The sequence below is a fragment of the Setaria viridis genome, chromosome 3 (genome assembly GCF_005286985.2).
Source record: "Setaria viridis chromosome 3, Setaria_viridis_v4.0, whole genome shotgun sequence".
Lineage (NCBI taxonomy): Eukaryota > Viridiplantae > Streptophyta > Magnoliopsida > Poales > Poaceae > Setaria > Setaria viridis.
The window spans coordinates 38,759,095-38,771,676 of NC_048265.2; the positions used below are offsets into that span (position 1 = coordinate 38,759,095).

Consider the following 12,582-nt stretch of genomic DNA (forward strand, 5'->3'; position numbering starts at 1 on the left):
AGTCTTTTTGCTAACCTGGATGATGAGCCTTACACAATTCTAGAAAGCTTCAAAGCTCAGTTACATGTTCCTTTTTTTATGGAAATCATTGTGCTCATGAGTTGGTGCATTTGGATGGCAAGAAATGATTGGATTTTCAGGAATATCACTCCCTCCATCCAGGATGCAATGAGGAGGTTTCGGACTGTTTTTACTCAAGTTATTCTTCGAGTAAAAGAGACCTGGAAGCAACCAATGTTTGAATGGCTAGAGCACTTATTGTAATTTTGATGATTTTCTTTCTTAACTTCTTTGTTTCCTGATCTGTATTTAAACTGTTCTTGCTCTCTTTAATATATATATAATCAGCAGGGGATAATCAACCCCTCCTGTTTCATCAAAAAAACGGTGTGTTGTCTCTAACTTGTGAACCAACAACAGCGATATTATATTTTAAGTTAGGTTTGCAAATTTTGCACATTGAACTGTTATGATCAACTTTTTGTATAGCACACAGATGCTGTTAAAACAAAGTTTCTGAGTGCTGTGTATACTCACGATGAAACTCACCCTATTAGTTTTTATTTTCCAGAGATGATAAGTTGCTGGATGTGCAGCAAACAAATTATGGTTTACTTCTCTTTTTCGAAACTAAAGAATTCTGTAACATCAAATGGTTTAAGTTGTGTAAATTTAAAGCTGAGTTTTAAGTCCACGTGAATAAAATGAATTGTTCAGGAAGTAAAACGCTGTAGTCCTAGCAGTCATCCTAAATTTGGAAGCCACACACGAACCTTCCCTTGGAGTTTAAATCCTGTGGCGGTGACTCCGATCCGCCGCCACCACAGGATTTTAACTCCAAGAGAAGAATGAAAAACCGACACATTAAATAATCATGTAGATCCATCAATTAATACATGGAGGACACAAGCACAAACAACCGACCCGTGACGCGCATGTATGATGTCTATGTTCACTATATGCTGGACGACCGAATTGTTGAGGCTCAGCTAGCTCACGCAGCCAGCACCTTGCCACCGGTAAGATCCTTCTGGATGGAGACACCGGCGGCCCTACCCGTTGTTAGGGACTTCGCAGCAGACGCAGGGAGCAGGTCATCAATGGTGATAGGGATCATGCCATCGCTCGCCCGCAGCTGCCTTTGGATGGCGACTACGCTAGCCCTGCCTGTTGTCAGGGACTTCGCGGCTGACGTTGGGAGCAGGTCATCGGTGGTGATTGGGATCATGCCGTCACTCGACTGCAGCTGCCTCTGGATGGCGACTACACTAGCCCTGCCTGTCGTTAGGGATTTTGCAGCTGATGCTGGGAGTAGGTCGTCGGTGGTGATTGGGATCATGCCGTCGTCGCCCGCTAGTAGCTGCCTCTGGATGGCAACTACGCTTGCCCTGCCCGTTGTTAGGGACTTTGCCGCTGATGCGGGGAGCAGGTCGTCGGTGGTGATTGGGATCATGCCATCGCCAGACAGCAGCTTTCTAGGGGCTGCAGGCTTTGACGCACTAGCTGATGCCACAGAAGCAGCCGCCGCCATGAAGGCTACAATGAAGAAGGTTGCGGCGACGGTCATGCTCTGGGCCATCGTTATTTTGCTAGCCTTGATCCTTGATAGTGAATGTGTGTTTGTGTTGTGTATTGAGAGAGAAGGATGTGTGGGATTTATATTCGTGAGGCCATTGTAAAAGTGTAAGGCCATGAGAGCTTCGCGGGCAACCTATGGTGCTACTTGAAGCCATCTGTGCCTCTACCTCATTGTGCGTTCGTCCTTCCAGTTGGTTGTTGACCAGTTAAAGGTGCAACCTACTCCCTCCGTTCCAAATTGTAGGTCGTTTTGGCTTTTCTAGGTTCATAGATATTATTATGCATCTAGATATAGATGTATAATAATATCTATGAATCTAAAAGAGCTAAAACGACCTACAATTTGGAACGGAGGAAGTATATGGCAAGGATCCATAGTTGTACACGTGGAGCTAGTTATATAAAAGCTTGTTGATTATGTACTCCTTAATTAGGATTCGAAATAAAAAGTTGGCACTTTGGCTAGAAATTTATGAAAACAAATAAATATAACTATATAGAAATGACACGCACATTTCATAACAAATCTAGTAACATCTATTCCACATAGCATGTATACACGACTCTTTACATCTTGATGGTGAAAAATAATGTTTTAATGAATATATTCTGAATAGGAGGGTGTAGCAAAGTATGAGAATTTCTAGTTACAACAAATAAATGCAAGACGGTTAGATGCAAAATATCTAATATAATGATGCTTAGGAATTCTGGTGGGACCCATAGCTTGAATGGCTGGGTAGCAACGTATACGTGACACTCATGGCCCGCCGGCTGGGACCATGATAGGGTCTCTCCAATTGAAGTGCGTATGTGAGTGTGCCACGCAAAGCTATTCACCCCTGTAGTATTTTCTTAATTAAGTGGACCTATCGGCTTGATCGGTCTCGTCCGTTTCTACCTGGATTTGAAGCCCTTGGATGCCAAGCTAAAAATTAGCCACTCCGGGTAATTTTGGTTCTCATTTGGATTCAGGCCAAATTTGCTCCTCCCAAAAGAAAAGTTTAGCTAGCCAATGCACCGGTGATGATTCTTGGGCTTCATTGGAGCAAATCCCCGGCCCCCTATTCAGAGGTAGAAATATTTATTCATTAGGGGCACAAGAGAAAAACTCTAAGCAAAACATTGTGCTAAAAGAGGATTTATAATTGCAAATAACCAAAACATGTCTAGTAACAAAAGGAGAGAAGAATTAAATATCGGCTAACTCTGTAGTCCATAGACCTACAAATATGTTGTGTCCATAGACACTTAATCTGAAATTCATGTGACAATTTTCATAAAGACACTTTTCACACAGACAGAGCTCCAGGGGGGCTGACCTCCTCTCCTTCCTCTCCCCCCACCTCTTCTTCCTCTCCTTCTTCTCCCCTCACTTTCCTCCCTCCCCTAGCTCCCTTGCTCCAATGGAGGATGCAGCCTGTAGGGGCTGCAGGCCCCCAGCCCCCCACCCCCACCGGATCCGTCACCGCACACAGACAAATATAATTTCCAAGTATTTCCACCACAGCTAGAGCTCAATCGAAGGTCTTCTGCCTCAGCAGAGCTAAGCTCTGGATATACATTTTTTAGATTAAGGACCAAAGTCCGGTCTCAGCCATTAAAGTTTGACAACTTACAACCGAAGAGAAACAAACTGCCGCTTTTAAGCAGCTAGACCAACATCAACTTTGAGATAAAAGAGAAAGAAATAGAGATTCTGCTACTAAAGCAGAACCAGACTAGTTCTTAATCCTCTTCAAGATATTCCAGCCCGCCTTGCTAAGAACCTGAACCATACTCGGCGTTGGAAAATTATGACGTGGTTATTTAACAAGGGTAGTGCAGTCAATGTACCTTCCAGTCAGCCCTATTAACTAAAAAGAGTATAATTAAAACGAGCCTAATAAGGCGTCCATGTTTATTACTGGTTCAGACTTCTCTTTAGAAATAAGTACTGCCTTGAAGCTTGTGATCCCAACAGGATGTTAGAGAGCCAAAGCTTCTAACCTGTAAAGCAATAAAAGGATATTCTAGTATAACCAGAACTTAGAACATCGAGAGTTATGCAGTTTGCTGCTAACTAATCAGTGAACAACTAAATAAAAATCTGAAAGTAATTTAGCTTTTATTTGGGTCAACTACAAGTACACAAAAAAAAATTAAAACCTCTAATTAAAATCATGTTGGATAGTAAGGTTCTTTTGATGAAACAACACCATTAAAAACATCTCTTTTGATTTTTCACTTCCACTATCTTACATAGTACAAGGTCATGCTAACACTACGGCAACATTTGAAAATGTAAATGGAACAACTAAAAGGAAATAATGAGCGTGCTATATTATTGCCGCATAATTGTAAGAAAGAATTACTAATTCCTATAACAGAACAGAGGGTACTAGGTAGTGGGCAATGATTGTTGATTTGGTTCCTACTTGTCTTCATCTTCATACTAACAACGACCGCTTCCTTCATACGAGTGCACAAATACAGAAACTTTGGCCTGTAGAAATGGGGTGTGCAATCCATAGCAGATAACCATGTTACTCTTTTACACCAAAACTGCTCGAAATAAAGACAGATAAGGTAGCATGGAAGGTGGACGGTCGAATTACCCAAAGCAATCCGCATAGCCTGAGTCCAGTTGGATAGTTCAGGCTACGGAAGAAGGTATGATGCCATTTCTCTTTTTTAGAATCACACCGTCACTCAACAATAGATTGTGGCCTGAATGCCAACCATCAAATTCTCACTACCTCATAATCGTGATGCAGAAAGTGAAATAACAGCATTGGTGTGCCCAGGGGTAAACTAAATTTACATTTTTTTGAAATAACACCATTGGTGATCTGAATACTTTTTTGATGTTTCTTGGCAGACTCATACGTACTCAAAACTCATAATGGTTAGGTTGTGTTTCCGTTCTCTTTTCACAAAAGAAGACTGTACAAGTAATTTCTATTAAGCTACTGAAGAATCTGTCATTTGTTCTCTTCATCCAGACGTCAGTAGCAACCTTGTGTGTATTTTTGTCATGAAGAGCCAGCCTAATGTCAACAAGAAAATTCAGAATCAAACAACAAATTAGGGCTCTGCTTGAAGACTAATTGCCGGGCCAGAGTAAATATACCTGCAGTTACACAGCCTACAAATTGCTTGAACTAAACAGAATCTTCAGGTTGTTTATATCTTTCAGAACATCTGTGTATTCAGCGATCTTGTACCATAGCTCAGACTCCAGAACTGCAGCAATCAAGAACACGAGAGGTTTAGCTTTAGGTAGAATATGATAGTCAGATGTGCGTCCGAAAAGAATTTGCAGGAATGACTTTAACGAAAAGTTATTAACAAATCAACTGAGAACGGAACAATAAGATAAAAACTCTGGAGCACTGTGGGTACAATCTTTTTTTGTCAAAAAAAATACTGTTTCTGCCACTACAGCAAGTTTAATTTTCTTCACTTGGCCTCAACAGTTCTGCACTTCTCATTTGTGTTGCCCTTTGGTATTATTGTGTTCGCTATTTTGGCCAAGTTCCGTCAGTATAAGTCTCCTGTCCAGGTGTCAATAGGCCCATTTCACCAACATAATTCGAAATTTCCCACTCCTAAGATTGTCACTTTGGATATGATGTCATTACATGTCAATGACATTGCCAACACATACCAGTCTCTTCCTGTTGCTGAGGGCATGCATGCATCATTGTTCATCTTTCCATCTGACAAGCAGCTACATCACCCAAATGATGGACAAAGCTCTCTCATCCATGTCTCGATATGCTGCCTGCCAGACCCACCTCATCTAGTCACACAGATGGCTTGCAGGCTCGCAGCTGTGCAACTAGTCTGTAGCCTCCTGTCTGAAATATGGAGCACGGGTTTCATTGACTCGCCTGATCTAGTAGAATCCAAGCAAAGTGTTCGGATGATTTATCTCTGACTAGCGGGCATTCATGTCTTCCAAAGGAAAATCTGATAAACCCATGTTAGTCCAATGAGTTTGCCCATTCTTTGTGTTTTTGTGTGAGAACAATGGCAAAAATCAGGAGAGCCTTGACAGAAGACAGGTGGGCTGGATGGATTTGAGTTGGAAGATGTAGAATTTGGATTTGGGAATCCTTTGGCGGCAAAAATTAAATCACGATTCTTACGAGCACAAGAAAGATAGCTATAGTTCATGGTCAAATAACCAGCTGTTTCATCAATGAACTAGTGAAAGTATATGAGCTGAACTGAATTTGCACATTGTACCCAGCAGAATAGGACACAAGTGTACTCTTCTCTTGTCAGGGAGAAATATTGATTGATGAGAGAAGTGATCATGTGCAACAATAAAAATTTTGTTCACAAAAAATAGTCAATAAATAAAATAAATCTACATGCTTATTATAACAACAATGCTTTACATTTCAAGGGCAGTACTAATCCTAAATTTCTTAGAATAAGGCACTAACAAAATCATGGAAATTCCAAAAAAGTTCACAACACCATATACTCAAATTACTAGATGACCAAAAGGTGGATCACTAGATACAAAGCTGGCAACCACAGTTGAATTGCATGCAAGAAACACAGCCAATATATAGAAGAAAATTGGACACTAAAACAAATGTATAGTAAAACAAGCAGGAATGAAAATTAGCAAGCTTGAATTTCAGTTAAAAAAATTCATGTTATCAGTTACCTGAATTTTCTGTATTTACTTCCTCAAGAATCTCTGCAATGTATTCCTTTGATGAACTGTGTATAGTGCTGATCCTCATTTTCAGGTTCTCACTCTCATCCTCCAGTGAACCTTTTTCCTTCAATAGAAGAACTAAATTTTCATTTGAACCTCCAAGAACATTAGCTTGAAATACCTGAGATTCGTTGATGAACCTTTCCCTGACAACATAAAGCATCAACAGTCAGACAATACATACAACTAAACATATCACTGATTAGTGCTCAGTTCTATGCTCCGAGGTAAACTAGAAAAAAACATATTTACTCTCCCTCTTTAGATTATGTTTACTGAGATCAGTGAGCTCCAACTAAAGGTAATTTCAGAATCTGTCAGTTTAGTGACAATCAATCAACAATAATGCCCAGAGTAGTTAGTTTCAAGTGACAGATTCATACTTGTCTATCTCACACACTGAAGAATCAAAAATGGTTTCGGCTAAATAAGAAATGTGTCATACTACCATATTAGGGACAAATTTCAAAGATGGTTTGGTGTTAAGTAAAGCCTTAGAGACCAGTAGTAGTGTAAATGTATACCATACATCTTATCAGACAATCTTTGTTGAATCTCATTGAGAGCAACTTTCTGGAACTCCAAATTTCCCTCTGTCACTTTAAGTAAATCTGTTTCAGCGGCTGTTTGACAAGTTGAAACAGATTACTGAATGTAAATCCGAAGAGAATTGTAAAAGCCTAGTAATAATATCATTCAGAACGAGATATATGCACCAGAGAGATAAATGGCATATCAAAGACAACAATTTGGAAAATACTTCATTATCAACAAATGAGAACCACAAAGATTTAGACCAGAAGTGGCTGATCCTTGAACCATTTTGTCATCTCTTCTATCTATAATACAAAGGCGCAGAGGCTGATTCGAGTACGGCATCCTTACAGTCAGCTGTAGTTTTCTCAGAATAGACATGATTCATCTAAATGTTGATGTCATTAGCTTTGGATTTCTCGTGTACATGGGAGCTTGTACATGTAACAAGAATGTGCTGACCTTTTTGATCACCACAGGGTAAAAACCACTGAGATAATGGACGGCTGCTCTCAGATGAGGGGATATAAATAAGAAAAATGAATTAAGATGGCAAAGTAGATTAATTCATCTTCTTTGATTGGCTTCAAAGAATAGAAGTAGTGTGGCTTATATGGCCAGTCCCTAATGGAGTACCTATAACAATAAGATATAACTAGTAGATGAGATCACAGACAACTTAAGCTGATGTACGCCTTCAGCTGTTGTTGGTATTCCTTCTTTGCATGAGCACCTTGGGCCCATGCGTTCAGAAGGCCGCACCTGGGGCATGTGAAAATAATTTATCTGGGTGATTGCAATATGCTTACATGCGCTCTTGTGCAAAATGATTTATTGATTCCTAAAGTCTCTTTCTTTTTTACTTTTCTTTGCTGCAGCACCATTTCTGTTAAGAGTAAATACCACAACACAATCTCAAAAGTGCGCTAACATTTATGGTTCTAGTGGTTCTTCCAAGCAAAATAAAAAGGTAAAATTTATGTCAGAATTTACATATGCCCAAAAAAAGATGAAAAGGTAGTTAGCCATGTATTTTCATGATTGTTCTTGCAGTATACAGTAAACACTATGTAACTCTGCATCTGTAACCAACCACTAAATAGAGGAATGATGTCTACTTCTATAAAGAAAGATGTAAACCACACAGCTAATATACATTGTAGTAAACAAAGTCTCATGGATATGAGAATGTTTCCAGGCCAACGACTCACTCCATCCCACAATATAAGGCACACATGCATTTCAAGAATCAAACTTGCAATCTGTGACCAACAATTAGCCACACTTAACATTAATTCTGTTCTACAAAAATAATATCATTCGATTGTCATTTAGAAGTACTTTCCTATTGTTACGATTTTGTTGCCAAAACAATGTAGTATACAAGCACTTAAGAGTCAAAGGCTAGTTTTGGAGACTATACCAAGACACGGAGAGAGTATAACACTATTATTGGTTAGAGAATGGACTATCCAGCACTGAAAAGAGAAACCTTATTTTTTTTAGTACCTCCAGCTGATCTACCCTTAAAGCAGCCCATCATTATATTAAGCAGGAGTAAAAGAGATATGATGCCAAAAAACAAAAATGTAACCAGTTTAAAAGGTCCTTAAATTAATATGTTGTCTGTAAGGATTATAAGGTAACACCCCCCACCCCCCTCCCCCCCACCCCCCCACACCCCCCGTGTTCAGATATATATGACATTTCACCGCTGGTAATAAGAAGGATACATGGATTAGTCATGTGATTTGTTGTGAAAAATAACCTCATTCACTTTTACTCATATAACAAGTAACAATTAAAGTTGTATGCTGGAAATGTCAGTGTCAAAACATCTCATTGAACACAGTAACATTTTAGGAACTTCAGACCGAGCTTTGTTCAAAACATGACATAGATCTGTGCAACACCATTTGTAAAGATATATGAAGGATGAGAAAAGATAAAACTTACAGAATTGTTTAACAAAAGGGTTCATACTGAAAATGGAAATTATAGAAAATAATTACCAGCCACTTGGATAAGGCCATTGAGTTCAAACTCAGCAACAGATACTTCTTTGGTTAACTCAGACTCCCTGTCAAGATAGTGCTTTTCTGTTTCAGAATGTTTCACTATTTCTGATTCTATTTCCCTGGTCCTTTGTATATTTTGTTCAATCTCTTCATTGACCTAACTCAAAGAGCAAAATCAAAACTAAAGCATGGCAAACGTCACAAGAAGTTGAATATCAAAATTAAATATGCTATTTAACACGACTCGGTAAACAGAAAATTCAGTTCTTAGCAACCAAGTCATGGCATCAGTTATTTAGTTCACAACCTGAAGGGTATACACTTGCTTTAATAGAATAAATACAGCATGTATCACATCGACCACTATTACATCATACCACTTTCATATGTTTGTAGCATGTGTAAACCTTCACATGATTTATCATATAGGTAGAGGCCCATCCTCCAAGCCAGGAATAATAAACAGTACAGGAATGAGGCAATATTTGGTGCAAAATATCATGCAAAATATAATCACCCAGAAAGGCATATTAAACAGTACAGGAATGAGGCAATATTTGGTGCTCAACCGATAAAGGGCACCATATACAAGATAGTCAACAGTTTGATCATCCATTCGCATACAATTTTCGACCTGTGCAGTTCATAGTTGAATCATCAACTCCCCTGAGATCTACGTTAGTTCGTCAATAAATAGAAACTAAATGGTGGAACCACATTGTTCTCATTTTAGAAACACAATCTTGTAAATAACCAGCATAATATAATGTGACCCTCAAGGACAGATGAAAGTCTACTGAATGACACCAAGCATGCCCACCTGAAACCTTTTTTTCAGCAGACCAAACATGCCTAATCAGATGTTGAGCAGAAGACTGAATCTTATAGCAGCATCAGAATACTGAAAATTAGTTCAAGTTTTAAACGACAAAGTAACAGGTAGCATCCACCAAAAGTACCATGGGCCGTGACAAAGTTATTGACGACAAATTAAATAGCAGCAAATTAGCTTAATTGAACTCACGCAAAAGTATATACTCTTCTCTAATAAATACCAGTTCAATAACCGCCCCCCGCATCTACCCCTAATCCGTTTCTCTGCAACTGGCGTCGAGTCGAAATCGAAACCCCACCGCCGTTGTAACTCGCCGCGGGAGATGCCTGGAGGCCCTCAGGCGAGGCGATTCGTCCAGGTGGAGACCAGCTGACGCCGATTGGGCGGCGCAGCGACGAGACGGCCCCAATCAATTCGTTCTACACCGAGTAGCAACAATGGGAGCACACGAGCGTACGGAAGAGGGGAGGTTCGTGGTTTCTGTACCTTGTCGAGCATGTCCTTGAGGGAGGAGATGTGGCGGAGGATGGCGCCGGAGTCCTCTGCCATTGTGGAAACCCGTTGCGGCGGCGCCCCTGAGCCGAACAGTTTGGCACCCGATTGAACAAGCGCGAAGGAGCAGCTAGATGGACAGCAGTCCGACTGCCCGAGGCGCAAGGTGCGAGGCCGCGGGGGCGGCTGGGCGCGCAGGGACGAGCACTCGCGCGAACAAGGGAGGTGGGATGAAAGTGGTAGGGAACGGTCGGAAAACGACTTAGGCACTGTTTGGATACAAGGTGCTAAACTTTAACAGTGTCACATTGGATGTTCGGATGCTAATTAAGAGGACTAAATATGAGCTAATTATAAAACTAATTGCAGAACCTTGTGCTAATTCGTGAGACGAATCTATTAAGCATAATTAATCCATCATTAGCAAATGGTTACTGTAGCACCACATTGTCAAATCATGGACTAATTAGACTTAATAGATTCGTCTCGCGAATTATACTCCATCTGTGCAATTAGTTTTGTAATTAGCTTATGTTTAGTACTCCTAATTAGCATCCAAATATTCGATGTGACAGGTGTTAAATTTTAATAGGGTGTTCCTAAACACCCCCTTAATCATCCCCGCTCACATATTTTTTGTCGGGAACAGGAGCGGGAACGGATCAGGAACCGATAACACAAAATAAAACAGTAACATCGACGCATGTAACTACTTTAAAAAGTTAGCTTGATATAATAATTACAACCATGCATAATTCATATGCAATTGATGTAATAATTACAACCATGCATAATTCATATGCAAACAAATGAGCAACACTTATAAGATCATAAGATTTAAGATTATAATCTCATAGGCACGTCACATCATGATAGGAGTACATCACATAGGCACAGGCCAACCAGGCAACCACGCACAAGCATAACTACTTCCTCTCCACTTCTTGGGAAATTCGCGAAAACAGTTCCACGCTCTCCGATCCGGGCAAGAACATGCCCATGAATATCAGCAACGCCAACGCCACGGTCGGCGCCGTGCCCGTCGAGATCCGCAGTGGCTCGCCGCACGGCCGCTCCACCCCTCGCACTCCCTCCGTGTCGCAGCCGCCAGGCGCGGGGCGTCCAGAGCACGCTGGTGGTGCTCCCAGCGGCATTCGATGGGACACCGGCTCCTGCTCCACCGCTAACGCCGTGACGCTCCGCACCCTCCTCATGCTTTTACGCCGCCTCCTACTTCCTCCTCCACTTCACCGACAGCTTTCGCGCGCCCGACAGGAAGGTGTACTACAGCGTCGTCACGTCGCGAGGCCTGTCGCTGCTCAGGATTGGGCTCGGCATCGAGACGCATAGGTGGCGGAGTGGCGGCGGTGGAATGGAGAGGAGAGGAGTGGAAGGAGGCGAGCTAGGGTTTAGGGAGGCACCTGAGGCCGGTTTTGTTGGAGGCTAGAGGCGAGGTGGCCAGCGGGCCAAGCCTCCAAGGCGCGCGGGGACGGGGAGGGGGACGCTAGAGCAGGCTTCGGCTGATTTCACGTGTGGGCTGATTGTATATAACTAATACGGGAAAACGGATGGGAATTATCCCGGCTAAATACGGTAACCAGGAATACGGTCGGAAAATGTCCTCAACTGTTCCTGCTCCTGTTACCGTCGGTTTTTCCCATTTTTTTCCTGTTTCCTATTTTTCCTGAAAAACGATGCACGATCGGTTTACACGGGATACGGTGTCGGTCGGGATGGGAAAATCCCATCCCGTTTTCATCCCTACAACGTGGTGGCGCAGCGGATCAGGGCCTTCATTCCTGTGCGCCGCGATGACGAGTGGGCCCCGGCTGTCATAGGGAGAGGGACTGTGGGAGGTGGTAGGGAGGAGGCTAACGGGGGCAAAAGTGTCATTTACATCACGTGGCCACGCTGGAGGTCCAACGTGTCACACCATGTAGGCAAAATTGACACAAATGTAAGAAATCATTTCTCTTCGGTGGCAAAAATGTAGGGGCAATTCTAAATCTAGCATTTGAATGCTGGTCATCCACAAGGATGGCAAAAATGTGGTCCATGAAGGCTTCTTCAGTTTTTATTTTCCGCATGTTTCAAAGAGCTCTGCCCGATCCAAATTATAATTTTTCTAAATTTTTTTAATATGTATCTAAATTTAATATATATCTAAAATAATATACTTAGAAAAGTAAAAAAGCGGCTTGCAATATAAGATTATATTTTTAGTATTACCAATTATATGTTGCTATTTTACAAGGAAATGGAGCAATAATAATGCCATAGCATACAAACAACACTTCATGTAATTGTAGAATTGGGATCCTACTAAGATCCTGCAGGATTGTGTAGAACCCTCATATGGGATTAGGATACCATCAAAATTAGGATTTCAGGTGGGATCGGGATCT

At 41.3% G+C, this 12,582-nt stretch overlaps 1 protein-coding gene across 1 annotated transcript; it reads right to left on the reverse strand.

Moving 5' to 3' along the window:
• Window positions 1-4,367: 4,367 nt before the first annotated feature.
• Window positions 4,368-10,403, reverse strand: LOC117847663 (uncharacterized). The gene is made up of 6 exons (XM_034728907.2): window positions 10,172-10,403; window positions 8,845-9,007; window positions 6,828-6,921; window positions 6,245-6,444; window positions 4,691-4,803; window positions 4,368-4,607 (listed from the first exon to the last, which is right to left on the reverse strand). Exons 1-5 carry the CDS (start codon window positions 10,232-10,234, stop codon window positions 4,706-4,708), a joined length of 618 nt encoding a protein of 205 aa, XP_034584798.1. The 5' UTR covers window positions 10,235-10,403; the 3' UTR covers window positions 4,368-4,607; window positions 4,691-4,705.
• Window positions 10,404-12,582: the final 2,179 nt, after the last annotated feature.

Excerpts from the sequence above, each read along its gene's own strand:
- LOC117847663 (XM_034728907.2), bottom strand. The coding sequence starts at position 10,234 with ATGGCAGAGGACTCCGGCGCCATCCTCCGCCACATCTCCTCCCTCAAG. Across the intron at positions 9,008-10,171 it reads TCAAGGACATGCTCGACAAG|GTCAATGAAGAGATTGAACA; the intron begins GTACAGAAACCA and ends TCTTTGAGTTAG. Across the intron at positions 6,922-8,844 it reads TGGCCTTATCCAAGTGGCTG|CCGCTGAAACAGATTTACTT; the intron begins GTAATTATTTTC and ends CTTGTCAAACAG.